Raw genomic sequence first — 24,011 nt, forward strand, 5'->3', positions numbered from 1 at the left:
CTACTTGGCGAACCTAAAGGATAGCTTCCATAGACCTACTTGGCGAACCTAAAGGATAGCTTCCATAGACCTACTTGGCGAACCGAAAGGCTAAATACTGAGATCCAACTTATGCTTGATCCAAAAATGTAGTCGGATGCACCATATGGATAGTGTGACGCAATTCAGCTCCATACCACATCGCCGTGCGCATCTCAAATTTTGTAACAATACGGAGGGCTCCGTATAACTCCGCAGTGACATGATTGGTTGATGGTAGGTGAGGGCGGGTGGTCCTGCATAAACACAAAATCACTGCCTTGACAACTTCCTTCACAACAGCTCTGTGCTGCTCGGTTAACAGCAAGAATAATAAATGCCCTGACTTCTGCAGAGGTCATGTCACTGTAAATGCTGCATGACAAATGCAGATGTACGACAAATGTACAACAAATGTAGACAAATACAGCGCCTTTAAAAGGCTGTTGACTTCATTTTAACCTTTTGAGCTCCGGATAGGCATTAAAAACACAAGATTACAGCTTCACAATAACTAAGCCAAAGTTAGCCGCATAGAAAGATGAGATATGGTCATATATCCCAGTGAATTGTAATTTGCTCGGCTGCTCTCTCTTTACAGTGTAGCATTAGATGCAGGATGCAATGGCGGTAGTAATCAGCGTTTCCCAATGGAGGAGTGGCATTTGCAGCTCCCAGGCCTCTATGACACAGGTCTGTGGTTAGGGGGGATTATGGAGGCTGCAAGCAAAGAAGGGTCAGGGGTCAAGGGTCAATGTGGGACTAAGGTCAGGGTTCACTGGCAGCATCAGCAGCAGGTCCGGGTGCGGGTCTCTGAGGGCCGCCGGCGCAGTTTGAAGCCATTCCCTGCAGCCCCTCCCCCTGCATCTAGGACAGGGATTCGTTGACCTGCAGGCGGGAACAAAATGTGCAAGGGGGACAAAAAACAACATTACACCCATAAACCATTGGTTAAAATAGGAACATCAACAGAAGCTCACACAATATTGCTTGGTACACTTAAATAAACAAGGACAATTTCAGCCATTGTACACCACTAGTAATAAACGTGGTATGCCATAAAGCATAAATTTGGCCTAAAAGATTGGATGCCCCCAAAAGCTAGTGAAAACAAAACACACTTACTTATCTCTATAAAGACCTCATTGATGTTAATGGCGTTCTTGGCGCTGGTCTCGACAAAGATGGCGTGGATGGAGTCAGCATAGTCCTTGGCATCCTTCTCCGAGACCTCCCTATAAAAGACACGGGTGTGTTCAAGTCTTAACCAGTAACAGACTAACAGCTATTTGATTTAGAATTTTAAGACCACTCGAAGTATCAAAAAAAAATATATATATATATATTTTGTGTCTTGCTGTTATTAGCCCATACGAACGCATTGAATAACAGATTCACTACATGGAACAAAAGATAGTCCCCCCCAAAAAAATCTAATGGAAGTTTTGTTCTGAAGTGTCTGTCCTTTATCAGAGATATAAGCAAGATCAGGAAACATTTTTTTTTTTTTAATTACATGTTTTTAACCCCCTATTTTCTCTATTGTAGAATAGTAGTGAAGACATCAAAACTATGAAATAACAAATATGGAGTCATGTAGTAACCAAAAAAGTGTTAAATCAAAATATATTGTATATTTGAGATTCTTCAAAGTAGCCATCCATTGCCTTGATGACAGCTTTGCACACTCTTGAGACACATCCAATGCAAAAACAAATATCTCTAGCTTAAACAGACAGCTTTTTAATGGGGATTTATATGGGTGCATCTCAATAGTAAAGAGAGGTGCAGGATAGGCCAGAGCAATATGGTGGACGTGAGCCAAGAATTCACATCAGCCTGTCTAGTTGTTTCACATCAGTGCAGATGAGAAAGAGGCACGAGGACACACCCATTCAAACATGAGATGAACCCAACAGGGACATAAACAGAGAATGGGACCCAAGGTGGCACCACCCCACCAGTATCACAGTGCTCATCTCTGCTAGACTTCTTGTGTCGCATGAGGCTTCCCCCAGTGCTACTGTTCTGTCATTCAATCCAGCTAATGCTCATCTTAGTACAATGGACTACATGGAGGAGAACAAGCATCGTAAGCTCTGTTTCCACAGGAGTCCACTCCCAACTGCAAACAATAGCATATCCATGTTTCTCTTTTTGAACCAGACCTGTGCTGTATAACATTTCCATGTACAGTCATTTCTAACAACTGCTTAGATTGTCAATTACGACTACCGTAATTTCCGGACTATTGAGCGCACCTGAATATAAGCCGCACCCACTGAATTAAAAAATATATATATTATTTTGAACATAAATAAGCCGCACATGTCTATAAGCCGCAGGTGCCTACCGGTACATTGAAACAAATTAACTTTACACAGTCTTTAACGAAACAAGGCTTGTAACAAAAACAAAATAATTAGCAGTAAGCTTTAGTTGTCTTTTTGCACTGAGTCAATTCCTAACGCTGCTGTTTCCAACGTCTTATCATCGACTCATTAAGACCAAGCTCCCGTGCAGCAGATCTATTTCCTCTTCCAACAGCCAGATCAATCGCCTTCAACTTGAAAGCTGCATCATATGCATTTCTCTGTGTCTTTGCCATGATGAGGGTGACAAAATGACTACCGTAATCAGAATGATGGGAAGTTTGAGAGCGCTCGATTTAATCTAAACAGTAAACAAAAAAGTTGTTTGACCTTAACCCGTTCGGCAATTTCATTGGTCTAATGAAAGCTTCATGCCACCAAAAAACTGAGCACGTCACAGAATGTGTTTTTTTGGAGAGAAAAAATTTGAAAGCGGGAAAAATCCATATATTAGCCACGTCATTGTTTTAAGCCGCGAGGTTCAAAGCTGGGAAAAAAGTTGCGGCTTATAGCCCGGAAATTACGGTAATATTAATGGATGGTAGACGGGAAAAAATGTCATCGATTTTCAAGCATCAGTTCTCTCCATTGCTTCAATGCAAATGAAGCTACTCTAGTAGTTAAAGAGTCCTCTCATCTAAAGCCAGCATGTTTGAGTGACATTAGGTAAACTGGAAGAAGTGTATCTCCAGCAGAGAGCTGTATCGGCCGCTTGTTACCGTTCCTCAGTAAGTTCAAATTGTTGGAGCCGAAAGTTAAGATATACGCTTGGCTCAGCCGATGACGTCCCTTGCCAAACAAAGCGTGGACGAGTCTTTTAACTTTCATTAGAAAATGTAGCACAAGCAAATCTCGTGTCAACAATTCAGCGAGTCGTCTGGTAAAATGAGAGTATGGAAGCCATGCTGCTGATTTGTAACAATAAACCAATGTCTGTGTCCCAAATGATACCCTGTTCCCTATATAGTGCACTACTTTTGACTTGGACCAAAGTAGTGCACTATATATGGAATACGGTGCCATTTGGGACGCAACCCATGTCTTCCTGGGGGACATGAGGGATTTATTTACCTGGCATCGGACAGGTCACACTTGTTGCCAGCGATGGCTACCACGATGTTGGGCGGGCCGTGCTGACGAAGCTCCTTCACCCAGTTCTTCAACGTCTGGAACGAGTCCTGAGAAACAACGGTTCAAGCCATTCTTACTAACTTTATAGTATACAGTATATAGGCCTAGTAAACATCTTGTATTGTAAGATGTCTGAGTTTGAGAAAATGTTATGCAACGCATGACTGTGTGGGAGTGTGTGGTTTAAACATTTATGAAACATAAGAGAAGTAAACATGACATGCAGACAAATGGATGTGCCTCTCTCCACATGGAATGTGAGAGTGGCCAGTATCAGAGGTTTACTGAACATGCCTACATTTGACTCAGTGACCAGTGGGCCCCCATAGTTGCCTACAGTTGACAGCAGCATTCTGTGCATGGATACCTGTGTTTTGCAAAAGGTCAATCTATTTAGAGATTTTTTTTCTGTGGTAAAAAATATAAGAAAATGTCGGGAGTCATCTTGGGAAAAAAAATCTGTGATGCAGAGAGCCAAAACTCGTAGCTTTTGAAAATCACTTAATTATTTTGCAAATGACATCACAGGAATGATATGGAAAAGAGTGGTGCAGTGTCCTTTTAAACATTTGAGAAAAAGGAAATAACTAAACAAATGTCATATCACAGCATGTTACCAGAGGGAAACGAGGGAATACTTTACCTCTTTAGTGATGTCATAAACAATGATGGCTGCCGCAGAGCCTCTGTAGTACATTGGCGCCAACGCACGGAACTATGGGAAAGCAGGGAGATGTGGAGAAAGAGCACGGTGAGTAATGGACTGCAACCATTCTTCAGATAAAGAGGCTGTCCCTCTGGACAGAGAAGATAGTTGGTTTTCTAAAGCTTTCAACAGGGATTTATCTACAGCCAAACCGGTTGCACTGTTATAGTGAGGTCAAGGGGCCATGTATGCATTTGTGGTACTGTAGATCATAATTCAAGTAAGAGTACATGACTTATCCTAAGAGATGCTATGCTTTAAAGAAAAAGTCAAGGCCATTTTTTTGGCTCATCTTCAAGGATTGTGTATCTAGATCGCTTGTAATTGTTTATATAGGACATCCATGAGAAAAATCAAAGGCTACCAAAATAGCATTGCAATCCATTCTACCGCCCATTTCCAAAACATTACAGTCACAAACTACCCAAGCTTCAATAAGCCGTATACTGTTACATTTCATCACCGTTACATAACTTACTTCACTTTTCATTTTACCTGAATGGTTTATTAGATAAAACATCCAACTCAAAATGGAGGGGTAAAACTAAGCAAAGAGAAACGATGGACCTTTTTGAAACCCCAAAAGGAATTCTGTTCCAAGCCTATATGCCAAGTGGCTTTTGTTACATGGAAGTATGGCAAGCCTTTCCACCGAGGACTCACATGTGGTAAGCATCAGGATAAAGAGGAGCACAATGTGTCAAAAGCAGTTAGCCATTTAATATTAATGGAGAACTATACATTTGGTCTTCACCCAGTAGATCACAAAACCCTGCATAATAAAAACAAGCTGAGCTTACAGCATTTCCCATTCCATTGTTGGGGGGGGGGAGTTGCCTGATGTTTGCCAGTTCTCCATTTCTTCTGGTATAATATTTTCCAAAAGCTTATGAGTTCTGGCATGAAAATGCCAACGTAATTAGCATATGCCTGTGTTCATAGAACTCTAAATCAAATGGATATTTCAGACCTTTCCTTACACTGGATGGGTAAATACAAAAGATCTCGGCGATGACTGTTTTTAACCTGTTGTCAAGCTTAAAAAGGATAGGTCACCCAACTATTGGACAAGGAGAAACAGCGATCCATACTTTGGTTTAATTTACCTGGCTGCTGTCACCAAATGCGAACCTAAGCATTCTTGTCCAAATACCAAAACCAAGTCCCATATATATATCTCTAAAATGTGCAGGCTATAGCCTAAATTACCTGCATAAAAGTAACTTCATTCACAATCAATTTCAGACTCACACTTTCAAATTAGGTGAACACAAGTATTTTGATATTGTTGAAAAGGAATGCAGCATATGTTTAATTTGGTATGATTGTTATCACATATACTGAGAAGTAACAATGAATGGTATTCAGACCATCTACTGTTTGAAGCAACAACAAAAAAAGATGCAACAGACTAGTGGAAGGTAACACACCCGTCATAAGTTAGGCTACCATTTAAGCTAGGTCCTCCTACATCTTAGGATAATCTTCCACACAAATCTTCTAACATAATTAGCATATTTAAACATGAAAGGAATAATAGGCATGTAATCTATTAGCTAATGAAATAAAGAGATTAGCTTTAAAACAAACAGGAGTGATCCCAGTCAAACATTGACTTGGCACGACCTGGGCCAATTCTCATTTTCCTTTATGATAAAAAGGAATAAACTATCCCAGCTTGGAATGACACGGTTACCTCAGGAAAAGCACACATTCCTTGCAATTATAGTTGTTACTGGCCCCGAGACTACCGGAGGGAGTCCAACTTGGGATACTTGGCAGATGGCGGAAAGGGATGCTGCCTGTCTGACTGGCTAGCGATGTGTAGCTAGACGTAGTACAGCCAGTCTTGTGTGGTCCTCTTCCAAAGTGTGCCCAGAGAGCATTCTCGCAGTGAGGGCTAGAATCCACGAAGCGTCTCAAAGTAGAAGTGCTGATCTAGGATCAGGTCCCAACCTGTCCATATAATGTTATTTCATTATGATAAAAAAGGTGAAACTGCCCTGAATCAGTACTCCTACTTCGAGAGGCTTTGTGGATACGGGCCCAGACATCCGGCCACACCGGAGTTGTAAAAAAAAGAAGAAAAAAGCACCCCTTATTTTGCTAAACGTGTGCAGATTAATTACTGAAATTATGAGCCTGGCACCCAATGAAAGGTGCCCGTCCATGCCAGTGAATGCAGAGAGCAAAGGGGAAACCCAGCTTCTTCTCTGTGCAGCAGCATGGTGAGATGGGAGGTCTCTGGACAGGGGTGTTGACAAGCACAGCTAAGATGATGCACCCTCCAGGCCATCAGAGGTTGTGTAGAAGCCTAATCACAGCTCTCTCTCACTCCACCGGCTTCTACTAAATCTCTCAACCAAACTCCAATACTGTTATTTACACAAACTGGTTCTGACGACCACAACTTCTCCAGAGGCGATCAGCTTCGAATCAAGGCAGCTGCAGCTCACAATGAAGGAAAACAACAGTCAAGCAGGCCATAAATGTTCCCATCTTCTCACTCACAGCTGTGGAACACTAGGTAGACTGGGAGAGACGGAGTGAGTGTGTGTGCGAGAGAGTCCCAAATCGTTCCCTACCCCTTCCTTTTGGCTCTACCCTCTGAGTAGATCTGAACGCCTCAGCAATATGGTGTGGGTTTCACCACTACCCTGAATATACCTATCCAGAGAGAGAGAGAGCGAGAGAGAGAGAGAGAGAGAGAGAGAGAGAGAGAGAGAGAGAGAGAGCAGGAGAGCTGGCAGGGAGAGTGGCTGTGGATCAGTTGGAACCAGGGAGCAGGCAGAGACAGTCTGTCTTATCTTAAGGGAAAATCTAATTTAAGCGTTGTATAAGGCCACACCCTTGGACAAGCTCAAAGAACAGAAGACAAAACCCTGTTATCTCACCACCCCTCTCTAGAACACAACACAGAGGAACAGACCATTATCTCACCACCGTAAACAGCATGCCAAACGTCATGTTTGTTACGATAACGACCATAGAAAGTTGGCTATATGGCACAAACCCATCCGGAGCCAGAATAGTTGTTGTATATTAACCTGGTTCCAGATCTGTATTCCAGAAGAGTTCTTGTATATTAGTATACTTGTATGATATGTTTCTACACCGTCTTATATTACTCATGTGGTGCATCTTTTGAAAGATAATCTATTTCAGTCGTCTGTCTGTGTGGGCTACAAGGCATTCCAGATTTAACATCCCAGCAGATCATGTTGCGAGTGGCCCCTAGACTTTCGCCTCTCACGTTATGACTGCTGACGAGCCACTCGTCTTGACTGTTCAAAGGACGATGCACATGGAAGGCATGATTTAGCATAATGTGGAGTGCTCTCCAATGACACAGTACACATAGATGATAGAGCTGGGAATTACCAGGGACCTCACGATCCGGTATTATCTTGATACTTCGGTGTCAATATGATATGTATTGCAGTTCGATATTGCGATTTGATGTTTTAAACATATTGCTCACTATATGTCTGCTGCAGAGGGACAAGAGAGCCATGAGAAAATGAGTTTTGATCAGTCATGAAAATAAAAGTACTGAAAAATATGCTAGTGGCTCACTATTTAAAAAGAAGATGGAGAACAAGCTCGAGGATGAAAAATACCAACGTTTTTGGCACAGGTACAGCCGACTAGCGCTAGTTTACAAAACGCGACTTTACAAATCGATACATGAAGTTAAAATATCTATATAATAGCCTCCAAAAATAATATTGAAATATGAAACAGTATCGATGTAACTAAAAGCTGAAAAGTGAAACTTTGCTGTGGTAGAGTGAGAGGAAAGAGAAGTTGCTAGAACATATCTATATAAATCTACTAGATTAATCAGACAGCAGTGATCTTGAGAATGCACAAATCATGAGAGCATAACCTACCACTCAACTACAGGAAAGGGCCTTGTGAAATGACTGCAGGCATGAGAGAGCTGGGGATGTTTTGGTGGGGGCAGCTAAATGTAAGCTAAATATCGCCCCCTATCAGGTACAATGTCATACTGCACTTGCGAGTGTGTGCCTTAAAAAAATATGTTGATTTATTTTTATTTAACTAGGCAAGTCAGTTAAGAACAAATTCTTATTTACAATGACGTCCTACCCCGGCCAAACCCGGACGACGCTAGGCCAATTGTGCACCGCCTTATGGGATTCCCAATCACAGCCGGATGTGATTCAGCCTGGATTCGAATCAGGGACTGTAGTGTCGCCTATTGCACTGAGATGCAGTGCCATAGACCGATGCGCCACTCGGGAGCCCTAACATAGACCTCTATGGCCCTGTTCAAATTCCTTAGAAATGTGTTCTTCTTTCCTTCCTTTCTTGATGTAATCTCTTATCTGAATGGATAGGTCAGTGAGAGCAATACTTCCAATATGTTGATTTTACCCGTCCTGTGAGATCAGTAAAGTGAGGAATGAAGGATGCATTTTTATTCAAACGAGGCCTATGTCTAACAGGGACCACTTAATCTGGAGAAAAATATATTGTAAAAGATAGAAGATTACTAACTCTCTCTTGCCCTGCAGTGTCCCAGATGAGAAATTTGTGAAGCTCGTTTTGATACTGCACCGTCTTTGTCATGAAGGATGCCCTGGAAAACAAAAACACAACCATACAATGCGAGTCACATTTCAAAATAATGTTAACATGGTTTAATACAGTGTTTCCCAACTCCAGTCCTTGACTACCCCCAACTCCAGACGCAACCCCAGACAAATATACAGTACCTGATTCAACTCAAGAGGGCCTGATGATAAGTTGAATCAGGAGTTCTTGTCCGGGGCTACATACAACATTTGTACTGTTGGGGGTACTCGGGGACCAGAGTTGGGAACCACTAGTTTATTACACTGAACAAAAATATAAAATGCAACATGTAAAGTGCTGATGCCATGATTCATGAGCTGAAATAAAATTGTACATACGCACAAAAACCTTATTTCTCTCAAATGTTGTGCACACATTTGTTTACATCCCTGTTAGGAAGCATTTCTCCTTTGTCAAGATAATCCATCCACCTGACAGGTGTGGTATATCAAGAAGCTGATTAAACAGCATGATAATTACACAAGTGCACCATCCAACACAATGCCACAGATGTCTCAAGTTGAGGGAGTGTGCAATTGGCATGCTGACTGCAGGAATGTCCACCAGAGATGTTGCCAGAGAATGTAATGTTAATTTCTCTACCATAAGCCTCCTCCAACGTAATTTTGGAGAATTTGGCAGTACGTCCTACCAGCCTCATAACCGCAGACCACGTGTAACCACGCCAGCCCAGGACCTCCACATCCAGCTTCTTCACCTGCAGGATCATCTGAGACCAGTCACCCTGACAGCTGATGAAACGGTGGGTTTGCACAATGTAAGAATTTCTGCACAAACTGTCAGAAAGCGTCTCAGGGAAGCTCATCTGCGTGCTCATCATCCTCACCAGGGTCTTGACCTGACTGCAGTTCAGCGTCGTAACCGACTTCAGTGGGCAAATGATCACCTTCGAAGGGTCACTGGCACGCTGGAGAAGTGTGCTCTTCATGGATGAATCCTGGTTTCAACTGTACCGGGCAGATGGCAGATAGCGTTGTGTGGGCAAGAGGTATGGTTGGCGGTGGGGTTATGGTATGGGCAGGAATAAGCTATGAGCAACGAACACAATTGCATTTTATCGATGGCAATTTGAATACACAGAGATACCGTGATGAGATCCTGAGCCCCATTGTCATGCCATTCATCCGCCGTCATCACCTCATGTTTCAGCATGATAATACACAGCCCCATGTGGCAAGGATCTGTACACAATTTCTGGAAGCTGAAAATGTCCCATTTCTTTCATGGCCTGCATACTCACCAGACAGGTCACCCATTGAACATGTTTGGGATACTCTGGATCGAAGTGTATGACAGCGCGTTCTAGTTCCTGCCAATATCCAGAAACTTCTCACAGCCATTGAAGAGGAGTGGGACAACATTCCACAGGCCACAATCAACAGCCTGATCAACTCTATGCAAAGGAGATGTGTCATGCTGCATGAGGTAAACGATGATCACACCAGATACTGACTGGTTTTCTGATCCAGCCCCCATCTTTTTTTTAAAGGTATCTGTGACCAACAGATGTATATGAGTATTCCCAGTCATGTGTAATCCATAGATTAGGGCCTCATTTATTTATTTAAATTGACTGATTTCCTTATTCCTTACTGTAAATCAGTAAAATCGTTGAAATTGTTGCATGTTGCGTTTATATTTTTGTTGAGTGTACAATAAGGCTCACCCTTTTACCACATTATAAAAAAAGTACAGAAGTGATACATTGATTAGCCTGGTCCCAGATCTGTGCGATCATGTCAACTCCTTGCCTCTCACTATCATGAGTTGACATGATAGCAGAAACAGATCTGGGGCCAGGCTATAAATTAATTAGACTGGGATGACAACACTGAGAATGTAGCATGAACAGAACACCTACTCCTCCACATACACCAACTCCCAATAAATCCCAATCTGTGCATGCATTTTTCTAAATGTATTACTCAATGCATTAGCAGGCAGTACAGTAAGGGGCAGCAGGTTAGAGAGGCAAGCCAGCAACCGGAGGGTTGCCAGTTCAAATCCCGGATCCGACGGGGAAAATCTGGTGGGAAGTGAGCTGGCAACCAGAGGGTTGCTGGAATCAAATCCTACCTGCCATTGCACCCTTAAGCAAGGCACTTAACTTCCCACAACAGCTCACTGGGCACCCAGTGTGCCCCCCCCCCCCCACCTCTCCAAAACCTGTATGTACAGGTATTTGTTCCAGAGCGGTTGGGAGCAGTTGGGTTTAAAAGTGTAAGTCAAATTTCAGTTGGACCTTGTAGGATAGGCAATCATCTTTCCAGAATATTTACAGTGGGTGAAGGACTATATAAAACTTACCCAATAGTTGGATTAATGTTGGGGTCAAAGTTGTCCTCCACAAACCTCCAAACAATGCTTGACTTTCCAACCCCAGTGTCCTGAAGTATCACAAGGAAAAGGAGTTCAGTGAATGTTACAATTCATCCATACTCGGTTACTGCCAAGACTACACAGACCATTACTCATAGTCAGGATGACATCATTATCTGAAGAGAATACCCCATTGGTTCAAGAAGAAATATTCCTACTACTATGATGCAAATATTTCGCAACACTTGTGCAATACATACACATGTAATGTTTATCAACGTTAGCCTGGACTACTAATCTACTACTGATGAGTAAAAGAGAGTCATGTCATTTAAATATTATCTAACGGACTAAACTCCACGGTCAAGGGAGTTTCTGACGAACTGGTATCTGCCCCACTCCGTTGGTGGAATTCATCAGAAACTTGCTTCGCCATGGAGGGGAGTTTAGTCAGCTACATATTAGGTAGTACGGTGCACAAAACTTTTAGCAGCATTGCTGTGGCTTCTGTCACTTGACATACTCCAATCTGAATTAACAGATAGTTAGACGAATACAAATCAGATTGTCTTACCCCAAGAAGGCAAACCTTTAACTCTCTCAGCGTCATATCGATCTCCGAATTAATAGAACGTTTATGAACATTCCAACCACTTAACCGATTGCTACCTAGCTAGATGTTTCAGTTGACAGATTATTAGCAAATAACCTCTCTTTTCATCAAAGACCTATATTCAAATCCCGTACAGATTGACGAGAAGCAAAGAAAAATGAACTCCTCCAACTCAGAACTTTAAAAATCAATGCTATAATTTGCCATATTATGATTACTGTAGGTGGAAAGCTACAAAATAAGGCGCAGACTCCATCTTGAACTACGGTCCAATGTCGTGTCACGTGACACTCCATGGTTATTTTTAGTTTAGAAATGTATGAAGCCAACGCGCTTTCTTTATGTTCTTTGCAATAATCCCAACGTATATCTCCTACATATTTAACTACATTATTGTTTAAATAATTTTTTTTACTTGAAAAACAACATCAGGAAGTACTTTCAGGAAGTCGTTTTGGCTACGTTGATTGTAAGCCATAGAGATTGATAGGTGACTCGTCTTTGTATCTGTGACAAATAGGCCAGCTGTGGAGTTTCAAAACCCAGAGGCGCAACATCGCGAGATTTCCAGAAACGCTTGCCAAACAGACCAGGCTGGGGTTTGAGAAGTGAAAACTGATACCTTAGTTGTTCATTTTCTCGAAATCTATTGGCAAAACCTAGATTTGGCCAAATGTCTTAAGTATTTGAACGGCTTATTACTCCAACCTTGTGAAATTACTTTGTATCGAAGGAGTGACTTTGATTTGACAGCCTGCACATGCGCACTGTTAGCAAGCCAATATTGCCATGACATTGCCTACAAGTGTTATTGGGGATTTCTATTGGAGAAGTAGTTTTAGCCCATCTACAAAGGCTGCAGTCCAAATTCAAAGTTGACAGTCCTCGGCCCTAAACCCTCACTCCTTAAATAACGTTTTACATCGTCACATCCGGGTTAGAGCGTTGGGCCAGTAATTGAAAGGTTGCTCGATCAAATCCCAGAGCTGACAAGGTAAAAAAAATGTTGTTCTGCCCCTGAGCAAGGCAGTTAACCCACTGTTCCCAGTGATGGCAATTTAGCAATTTTGTTGCTAGATTTAGCAACTTTTCAGACTACCCTGGCAACTTTTTTTTCAAACACCAGGCAAATTTTTTTTGCTACTTTTAAAAATGTATTTGGAACTTTTAGAAACTTTTGAAAAGTGAATCAAACGCTAAAATGCATGAATTTTCCCTCTAAATGACACAAACGATTTTCTCTGTCACACACTCAGCAGTAGTAGTACGGGTTTGACGAGCCAAACCCAATGAATATAGTTGGTCACAAATGTTTGATCTTGAACAGAACTTACAACATCAATGAACATGTCTCAATCAAAATTGTACAGCCAGAAGTACAGCAAAGAGTGGGAGTCTGTACCTGAACAAATGTCAAATCATATTTTTGGGCGAGATGACCAGTCAATTTGAGTGACGTTATTGTGTATTCTACGTAATGACGCAGTTACGTTATCACGCAATGACATCACAACATCATTTCGCAACAAATCAACCCTAGCAACTTACCCTGAAAATTAGTTGGCAACACTGACTGTAAGAATTTGTTCTTAAGTGACTTGCCTAGTTAAATGAAGGTTACATTTAAAAAAAAAGTACCTTAAATGTCCCTTGCCCAAGCGAGGGAGAGTGATGATCGGAGAGGCAACATCCTTGGTGGAAATCTTGAAATTGAGCTTAAAAACAACCAACCTAAAGCTATGTCAGGTAGCTAGCTACAGTTACACATAGCTAGTTTTATAGTTTGGTCATTAATTCCAATACATTTCAGAATTCCCCAAAATATGTTTATGAAGCTAGCTACGTTTTATAGGCTTCCCACTACCAGACTAAGCCAATGCAAAAAATCTATGTCATCTACATTTTTTTTAGCAAGCTAGTGTCATAATTTTGTCTGACATGCCGAAAATGCAGCCGTGTTGAATCAATTTGACACTTTGCGGACTCCGGAGTATGACTCGTGACTACAATTTGCATTGAATTGTGGGTCATATCAACCCCACAAATGATCAATGTTCTTCACTCGCTCCCTTGAGCTAAAATGAGGGTAAGGGGCAACGTTAGTAAAATGGACCTCCACTTAAGATGGCAATCAAAGTGGCTAGTGTGAGGGCCGAGGGGATAAAAATTGTTGTTTGGACTGCAGTTATACTGTACTGTCTTTGTTAAAATGGTGTAAGCCCTCACTGGCCACACGATACCTCTATCATTCTCTATGGTGACAGCCCAAACAATAGATCACCGAGCATATAATCAAGATGGCAGGTATGTGGCTAGCTATGATTATACCGTTTATTCGAAACTTTAACGAACTCGTGTTTGTCAAAATACCGTTTAGGGTGTCTTGTGAAAAGTCGCCTACATTGACACATAATTTCTAGATTTATTGTGTGTTGTTTTCAAGCAATAAGGATAGCTAGCTAACGTTACATGGGCAGCAAGCTGTGTTTTCAAGCGAAAGGGATAACTTAGCTAGCAAATTCTAGTATTTATATCTGCTTGTTGACAACACTAACACTGCACATGTTTCTAGGTATGGGTTGTAGCTATAATGTATTGTGTGTTAAGTCAATTTAAAATGTAATGTTAGCTAAATATGTCAGGTCGACTTGCTTTCATGCCTAAACTACTGTATCTTGCTAGCTAGCTTGGTAGCCTCGACACCGATATCTTGGCATTCGAAATCCATCTCAAAACAATGACGTGCAGCAAGCAAGCTACCATGTGATTTGGTAACCGTATATAACTTCCCAGTACTAGCGCAAATTAGGTACGTAGCTCATGTTAGTTCGTTATTTTCATTGGCTGAAACAGTATACACTAAATTGTTATGGTAAAGGTTTGTTTTTGAGTTGGAGGAACATTTCCTAGTTCTGTGTTTAATTAACATTGATTGGCTGGCTACTGCACTCTTGGTCTTACTTGTTACCACTGGATTAGGCTAAATGCCCCACTAGCCAGCAGACCCGAACCGCTTGCTTACAGCTGTACTAGGGTCAGACAGCATTCCTGTGTGTATTGAGGGGGCCCGAACAATCTCGCCCTTGCATATGATTTGGAACCTGGCTGCCTCCCAGCTGTGATCCAGGTGCCCCGCTCTGTCCGAAAGCGAAGTTGGCTCAAAACAAATGTGACGTAGTATTAAAAACAGTTAAATGTAATCTGTGTAAAAAATAATAGTTATACATTGCTGAGGTGTAGTCACTTGAGGATACAAGCTCAGGTACACAGTACAAATATAATAATTATGAAACCATGAAATATTTTGTATTTCCAATTCAACAAAACTGTATGAATAAGGCTTGACATTACTTATATGCTTTGTAAATATTGTTTAATCAAATTTTAAATGACTAACTATAAGATTTTACCTTCTAACTGTAAAATACATATTTGTATGTTTAGTGTTAGAAAATGCGCATATTTTCTGAAGGTCTCTTGTTCAAAACATCTGACCCCATCACTGTGAACATCTCAGAGCTCTAGTTTGGCTTCCTGAACTCATTAGGAACTCGCCTTTAATCTCATATTAATCATGTTTAAAATCGGAATAATTTTAGACACATGGCTATAAATCGAGCTCTGAAGGTGCTACAGTGATGAAACCAGTCTCTTCTGCTGAGTTACGATGTAAGGATTGCAGGGATCTCAGTGGCTGTGACGTAGGGTTCAAGTGGTTTCAGATTTGACATCCTACGTCACACAGGCCAGAACAAGATTAGACTGACGAGTTTCAGATGAAAGGTTTCTTGCCATTTAGAGCCTGTAATCAAACCCACAAATGATGCTCCAGATACTCAACTAGTCTAAAGAAGGCCAGTTTCATTGCTTATTTAATCAGAACAACAGTTTTCAGCTGTGCTAACATAATTGCAAAATGGTTTTCTAATGATTAAATTAGTCTTGTAAAATTATAAACTTGGATTAGCTAACACAATGTGCCATTGGAACACAGGAGGGATGGTTGCTGATAATGGTCCTCTGTACGCCTATGTAGATATTCCGTGATTTTGTTGTTGTTGCCGTTTCCAGCTACAATAGTCATTTTCAACATTAACAATGTCTACACTGTAATTCTGATCAATTTGATGTTATTTTAAAACAAGTACATTTCTAAGTGATCCCAAACTTTTGAAAGGTAGTGTACATATTGGTTGTTTAGCTCCAGGACACTCAAGACCAGTCTGAATGTAGCTGGGTACCAGTAAAAAAAAATGTATATAAGTGCATTCGGAAAGTATTCAGACCCCTTGACTTCCCCCCCATTTTCTTACATTACAGCCTTATTCTAAAAATGGATTAAATTGTATTTTTTCCTCATTAATCTACACACAATAACCTATGACAAAGCAAAAACAGGTTTTTAGAAATGTTTGCAAATGTATTAAAAAAAAGACATGTACAGTCGTGGCCAAAAGTTTTCAGAATGACAAATATTAATTTCCACAAAGTTTGCTGCTTCAGTGTCTTTTAGATATTTTTGTCACATGTTACTATGGACTACTGAAGTATAATTACAAGCATTTCACAAGTGTCAAAGGCTTTTATTGACGATTACATGAAGTTGATGCAAGGAGTCAATATTTGCAGTGTTGACCCTTTTTCAAGACCTCTGCAATCCGCCCTGGCATGCTGTCAATTAACTTCTGGGCCACATCTTCACTGATGGCAGCCCATTATTGCATAATCTGTCCACCCGCCACTTGAGGATTGACCACAAGTTCTCAATGGGTATAAGGTCTGGGGAGTTTCCTGGCCATAGACACAAAATATCAATGTTTTGTTCCCAGAGCTACTTAGTTATCATTTTTGCCTTATGGCAAGGTGCTCTATCATGCTGGAAATGCATTGTTAGTCACTAAACTGTTCCTGGATGGTTGGGAGAAGTTGCACTCAGAGGATGTGTTGGTACCGTTCTTTATTCATGGCTGTGTTCTTAGGCAAAATTGTGAGTCAGCCCACTCTCTTAGCTGAGAAGCAAACCCACACATGAATGGTCTCAGGATGCTTTACTGTTGGCATGACACAGGACTGATGGTAGCGCTCACCTTGTCTTCTCTGGACAAGCTTTTTTCCGGATGCCCCAAACAATCGGAAAGGGGATTCATCAGAGAAAATGACTTTACCCCAGTCCTCAGCAGTTCAATCCCTATACCTTTTGCAGAATATCAGTCTGTCCCTGATGTATTTCCTGGAGAGAAGTGGCTTCTTTGCTGCCCTTCTTGACACCACGCCATCCTCCAAAAGTCTTCACCTCACTGTGCGTTCAGATGCACTCACACCTGCCTGCTGCCATTCCTGAGTAAGCTCTACTAGTGGTGCCCTGATCCCGCAGCTGAATCAACTTTAGGAGATGGTCCTGGCACTTGCTGGACTTTCTTGGGCACCCTGAAGCCTTCTTCACAACAATTGAACCGCACTCCTTGAAGTTGTTGATGATCCGATAAATGGTTGATTTAGGTGCAATCTTACTGGCAGCAATATCCTTGCCTGTGAAGCCCTTTTTGTGCAAAGCAATGATGACGGCACGTGTTTACTTGCAGGTAAGCATGATTGACAGAGGAAGAACAATGATTCCAAGCACCACCCTCCTTTTGAAGCTTCCAGTCTGTTATTCGAACTCAATCAGCATGACAGAGTGATCTCCAGCCTTGTCCTCGTCAACACTCACACCTGTGTTAACTAGAGAATCACTGACATGATGTCAGCTGGTCCTTTTGTTGCAGGGCTGAAATGCAGTGGAAATGTTTTTGGGGGATTCAGTTCATTTGCATGGCAAAGAGGGACTTTGCAATTAATTGCAATTCATCTGATCACTCTTCATAACATTCTGGAGTATATGCAAATTACCATCATACAAACTGAGGCAGCAGACTTTGTGAAAATTAATATTTGTGTCATTCTCAAAACTTTTGGGTACGACTGTACATAAGTATTCAGACCCTTTACCGAGTACTTTGCTGAAGCAGCTTTGGGAGTGATTACAGCCTCAAGTCTTCTTGGGTGTGATGCTACATGCATGGCACACCTGTTTCTCCCATTCTTCTCTGCAGATCCTTTCAAGCTCTGCCAGGTTGAATGGGGAGTGTCGTTGCACAGATATTTTCAGGTCTCTTCAGAGATGTTAGATAATGTTCAAGTCCGGGCTCTGGCTGGCCCACTCAAGGACATTCAGAGACTTGTCCCAAAGCCACTCCTGCATTGTCTTGGCTGTGTGCTTAGGGTCGTTGTCCTTTTTGAAGGTAAACCTTCACCCCAGTCTGAGGTCCTGAGCACTCTGGAGCAGGTTTTCATCAAGGATCTCTCTGTACTTTAATCCGTTCATCTTTCCCTCGATCCTGACTAGTCCCTCAGTCCCTGCCACTGAAAAACATCCCCACAGCATGATGCTGCCACCACCATGCTTCACCGTAGGGATGGTGCCAGGTTTCCCCCAGATGTAAAGAGTTCAATCTTGGTTTCATTAGACCAGAGAATCTTGTTTCTCATGAGCTGAGAGTCCTTTAGGTGCCTTTTGGCAAAGCGGGCTATCATGTGCCTTTTACTGAGGAGTGGCTTCCATCTGGCCACTCTTCCACAAAGGCCTGATTGGTGGAGGACTGCAGCGATGGTTGTCCTTCTGGAACGTTCTCCAATCTCCACAGAGGAACTCTGGAGCTCTATTAGTGACCATCGGATTCTTGGTCACCTCCCTGACCAAGGCCCTTCTCCCCCGATTGCTCATTTTGGCCAGGCGACAAGCTCTAGGAAGAGTCTTGGTGGTTCCAAACTTCTTCCATTTAAGAATGATGGAGGCCACAGTGTTCTTGGGGACCTTCAATGCTCCATAAATGTTTTGGTACCCTTCCCCAGATCTGTGCCTCGACACAATCCTGTCTCGGGGGTCTATGGACACTTCCTTCGAATTCATGCCTTGCTTTTTGCTCTGACATGCACTTTCAACTGTGGGACCTTATATAGACAGGTGTGCCTTTTTCAAATGAAGCCCAATCAATTGAATTTACCACAGGTGGACTCCAATCAAGTTGTAGAAACATCTCAAGGATTATTAATGGAAACAGGATGCACCTGAGCTCAATTACGAGTCTTGGAGGAAAGGAGCTGAATACTTCTGTAAATTAAGTATTTAAGTTTTTTCTTTTTAATACATTTGCAAAAAATTCTTAAACCTGTTTCCGCTTTGTCATTTTGGGGTATTGCTTGTAGATTGCTGAGAATTTGTATTTATTTAATCCATTTTAGAATAAGGCTGTAACGTAACAATGTGGAAAAAGTAAAGGGGTCTGAATACTTTCCGAAGCCACTGAATATATACGGTGCCAGTCAAGTTTGGACATACCTGCTCATTCCAGAGTTTTTATGTTAACTATTTTCTACATTGTAGAATAATAGTGAAGACATCAAAACTATGAAATAACACATATGGAATCATGTAGTAACAAAAAAATTGTTAAAGAAATATACTTTAGATTTTTCCAAGTAACCACCCTTTGCCAAGAGTGTGTAAAGCTGTCATCAAGGCAATCCCTCAACCAGCTTCACCTGGAATGCTTTTCCAACGGTCTTGAAGGAGTTCTCACACATGCTGAGTACTTGTTGGCTGTTTTTCCTTCACTCTGTGGTCTAACTCATCCCAAACCATCTGTTGGTTTGAGGGTGGGTGATTGTGGAGGCCAGGTCATCTGATGCAGCACTCCATCACTCTCCTTCTTGGTCATGTAGCCCTTACACAGCCTGGGGGTGTGTTGGGTCTTTGTCCTGTTGAAAAACATATTTCAGAATTGTGACGTCTTCACTATTATTCTACAATGTAGAATTTTATTTTTTTTAAATAAAGGAAAACCCTTGAATGAATAGGTGTGTCCAAACTTTTGACTGGTACTGTATGTTTTTTTATGCCTTAAGGGATCCTAAAATTCTAAATCAAATAGCAAAATTATCCTTGGTATGGCCATCATCTCAAAACATATTCCGTGTGACGTCACAAATGACTTACCAACGGTTGTTGTTTTAATGTTTTTTTGGGGGGGGGGGGGTGGGGTTTGTATTTATTCCGGCTTAGACTCTTAAGGATTAAGACACTGCAGAGCTGGTGCACGATATGGCTAGGAAAACATACCTCAATCCAGGGATGAGAAATGCGTTGTACTCCGAATTGTCCCATTATGTCAACTGTTACAGACAAGATTGAATGACTGCAATTTGTTTTGCTAGCTTGCCCCTTTTCTCTCTTTCTCATAGTAACAGTTGATGTATTTGCTGATCACCAGGTACCATTTGACTGAAGGTATTAATGATTTCATGTTTGTAAAATCTGTCCTCATCATTTTGCAGGTCTGTCTTTATATTTTGAAGATGGCCATGATGATTTGGATGACTGTGAGTATTTCCCCCTCACCAATATGTTTCAAATGCCATGTTGAATTCTTGTGAAGTTCATGTAGAAAGATTTACTGAGGCACATTCAATGCAGGATTTTACTGACACCTTCCAAAGTGTGGTGAGGGAAGCCTGTAGTTTCTGATTGACCGTCTTTGTCCCAATGAAATGTAAGGCTGTTACATTTTAGATTGACATTTCATTTAGCAGATGCTATTATCCACAGACACAGGAGCAATTACTGTTAAGTGCCTTGCTCAAGGGCACATCAATATTGTTTTCTTCACTTAGTCGGCTCGGGGATTTGAACCAGCGACCTTTCGGTTTCTGGCCCAATGCTCTTTACCGCTAGGCTAACACCTAACTTTGTGTCAGATTCCTCCCTCTGGGTTCAGGCAAGCTATTATTACCAATATCCATCTTTCCGTCTTGTCATAGGCTACTCATTTTGTAACTGAAACAGGCAGTGCAATAGCTGTCACTTTTTCACTTTGCTTACTATGTATATTGAGGTTAAATGTGGTGTCGTATTACTTGCGCAAGGGTCAACCCAAAGCGCACTTATATCAACATTATAATTCTAATCTGACAGGGAGTGGTTCCTTTTCCAGATGAAAGTGCTTACTTGCAGTGCATTTGGAAAGTATTCACACCCCTTGACTTTTTCCACATGTTACATTAAAGCCTTATTCTAAAAGGAATTAAATGGTTTTTTTTATGTCATCAATCTACACACAATACCCCATAATGATGAAGCAAAAACAGGTTTTTATACATTTTTACAAATGTATAAAAAAATAACCTGTTAATATCACATTTACATAAGTATTCAGACCCTTTACTCAGTTCTTTGTTAAAGCACCTTTGACAGCGATTACAGCCTTGATTCTTCTTGGGTATGACACTACAGCTTGGCACACCTGTATTTGGGTAGTTTCTCCCATTTTTCTCTGCAGATCCTCTCATGCTCTGTCAGGTTGGATGGGGAGTGTCGCTGCACAACTATTTTCAGGTCTCTCTAGAGATGTTTGATGGGGTTCAAGTCCGGGCTCTGTCTGGGCCACTCAAAAGACATTCAAAGACTTGTCCCGAAGCCACTCCTGCATTGTCTTGGCTGTGTGCTTAGGGTCGTTGTCCTGTTGGAAGTTGAACCTTCGCCACAGTCTGAGGTCCCGAGCGCTCTGAAGCAGGTTTTCATCAAGGGTCCCTCTGTACTTAGTTCTGTTCATATTTCCCTCGATCCTAACTAGTCTCCCAGTACCTGCCGCTGAAAAACATCCCCACAGCATAATGCTGCCACCACAGTGCTTCCCCGTAGGGATGGTGCCAGGTTTTCTCCAGATGTGACGCTTGGCATTCAGTCTAACGAGTTCAATCTTGGTTTCATCAGACCAAAGAATCTTGTATCTCATGGGCTGAGAGTCCTTTAGGTGCCTTTTGGCAAACTCCAGGCGTATCATGTGCCTTTTACTGAGGAGTGGCTTCGGTCTGGCCACTCTACCATAAAGGCCTGATTGGTGGTGCTTCTGGAAGGTTCTCCCATCGTCACAGAGAAACTCTGGAGCTCTGTCAGAGTGACCATCGGGTTCTTGGTCACCTTCCTGACCAAGGCCCTTCTCCCCCGATTGCTCAGTTTGGCCGGGTGGCCAGCTCTAGGAAGAGTCTTGGTGGTTCCAAACCTCTTCCATTTAAGAATGATGGAGGCCACTGTGTTCTTGGGGATCCTTTTTGGTATCCTTCCCCAGCTCTGTGCCTCGACACAATCCTGTCTCAGAGCTCTACGGACAATTCGACCTCATGGCTTGTTTTTTGCTCTTACATGCGCTGTCAACTGTGGGACCTTTTTATATAGATAGGTGTGTGCCTTTCCAAATCATGTCCAATCAATTGAATTTACCACAGGTGGACTCCAATCAAGTTGTAGAATCATCTCAATGATGATCAATGGAAACAGGATGCACCTGAGCTTAATTTCGAGTCTCATAGCAAAGGGTCGGAATACTTATGCAAATAAGATTTAATACATTTGCAAATAATTCTGAAACCTGCTTTTGCTTTGTCATTATGGGGTATTGTGTGTAGATTGCTGAGAACTTTTTATTTAATCAATTTTATAATAAGGCTGTAACGTAACAAAATGTGGGAAAACTCACTTTCCGACTGCACCGTACCTAGTCTCCACACTCACTCACTTCAGCGTGAACAAACATGTTTGTTAAGTTGTGATTTTTTTATTATTTTTTTTCTCTCTGGATAGTTGGGTTTGATGACTACGGATCAGAGTGCGACGGGATTCGGATCACAGCTTTTCTGGATGCAGGGCAAGACAATCTCACCCCCCTGGGGAGACTAGAGAAATACGCCTTCAGCGAAAATGTCTTCAACAGGTAGGAACGAAAATGATGATGCATTTGCAAACACGGCACAGGGAAGCAATGGCAAAAGTTTAGAGATAATGTGATGCTCATGATGACTGCCATTTGTTTTTGTAATGTAGGACCACAATACACATTGTTGATTTAAAAGTTCTGGTTTGAATTCACCAAACCTGGGCTTATGCCATGGCATGGCTGGAATATAACAAATGATGTCAGGCATCAGTGAATGGGCTGAGTGTAGGCTGGGCATTCCATACTACCAGGTCTTTTCACCCTGTGCTTCAAGACATGAACTCACGAGGCGCCACGCTTGTTATGACGGGCATGGTTTGACCTAGGTGTTTCTGATTTGGTCACTTCTTGCTTTCTGCCCAATCAAAGATAAAAGCCTGCCTGATGCCCTCAGTGGTTTTCAAGACGTTAGCATGCACATCACCTCTCCAAACACCTCCATTACCCCCAGTTGAACTCCACTCATGGGAATGAATTTTTCATTCTCTGCTTGTTGAGTTCAAGTCCTCTTTGGGGTGATTTCCAAGTGCATGTGTGTAATTTTCTCGTCAGCTACGGGCCGGTAGCGCTGTGTTGTGCTACTTGGGCTAGATGTTGGCACAGGCACTCACTTGGTGCTTGTGTTGCTTTCTAGGCAGATCGTGGCACGCGGGTTGCTTGATGTGCTTCGAGAGTTCAGTGACAATGAGAATGACTTCATCAGTGTCATGGAGACAGTTGCCCGAATGTCTGAAGATGGAGGTAGATGTTGTTTTTATCTGTCTCATATTATTTGACAATTCTGTCAATTGTTTGTGAGGTTGGGGTCAATTCCATTTTAATTGCTGTCACTTGAATTGGACATGGAAGGTTAGCGATCCACTGGAGTAAAATTTAATAAATGAATTGACTAACTTTTACATGCAATTAACCCCAAATAAAAATGTATTGTTTTGTTAGAACTTTTGTTTTGTACGCATGTTTGTGAACATCTCCGTGTGTGTGTGTGTGTGTCCTCAGAGCCCACAGTGCGCGCTGAGCTGATGGAGCAGGTGCCCAACATTGCCATGTTCCTACACGAGAGCCAGCCCAACTTCCCAGCAGCCTTCTCCAGATATCTGGTGCCAATCGTGGTTCATTATCTCACAGACCCCAATAACCAGGTAGGAACACATAGGACTCCCAATGGACCACAACAAAACCGTGACATTATCTTAAGCAATTGTGATTACTGACACCCCTTGCCTGTCATTTGTGCCTATGAATTGTAAATGTTAATTGTTATTGGAAATTCAACAAGCTCGTAATACATTAAACAAATTCTAGGAAGAAAGGCTACCATAGTGAACTGAACAGAACACGTGCATTTCCAGGCTAAGTAAACACTATATATTGTATAGTATATTTTGAAGTAAAGCGGTCAGTACTGACAGATGGTATTT

At 41.8% G+C, this 24,011-nt stretch overlaps 2 protein-coding genes across 2 annotated transcripts in view; one reads left to right on the forward strand and one right to left on the reverse strand.

Annotated features, from left to right (window-relative positions):
- Positions 1–434: 434 nt before the first annotated feature.
- On the reverse strand, positions 435–12,034 carry rab22a (RAB22A, member RAS oncogene family). Its single transcript, NM_001140722.1, is given in 7 exon segments — positions 435–906; positions 1,144–1,253; positions 3,462–3,568; positions 4,165–4,236; positions 8,752–8,833; positions 11,158–11,237; positions 11,744–12,034. Coding segments are annotated over 7 exon segments (588 nt in total). The 5' UTR covers positions 11,780–12,034; the 3' UTR covers positions 435–805.
- Positions 12,035–13,850: 1,816 nt separating this feature from the next.
- Positions 13,851–24,011, forward strand: part of LOC106583689 (serine/threonine-protein phosphatase 4 regulatory subunit 1) — a 32,332-nt gene continuing 22,171 nt past the window's right edge. Inside the window, exons 1-5 of the mRNA XM_014168186.3 lie at positions 13,851–14,086; positions 20,156–20,200; positions 22,458–22,587; positions 23,225–23,331; positions 23,590–23,732. Of these exons, the coding sequence (XP_014023661.3) occupies positions 14,080–14,086; positions 20,156–20,200; positions 22,458–22,587; positions 23,225–23,331; positions 23,590–23,732 (432 nt within the window). The 5' untranslated portion in view covers positions 13,851–14,079. The remainder of the gene's footprint in view (positions 14,087–20,155; positions 20,201–22,457; positions 22,588–23,224; positions 23,332–23,589; positions 23,733–24,011) is intronic.

Source organism: Salmo salar, chromosome 22 (genome assembly GCF_965601325.2).
Source record: "Salmo salar chromosome 22, fSalSal1, whole genome shotgun sequence".
Classification (NCBI taxonomy): domain Eukaryota; kingdom Metazoa; phylum Chordata; class Actinopteri; order Salmoniformes; family Salmonidae; genus Salmo; species Salmo salar.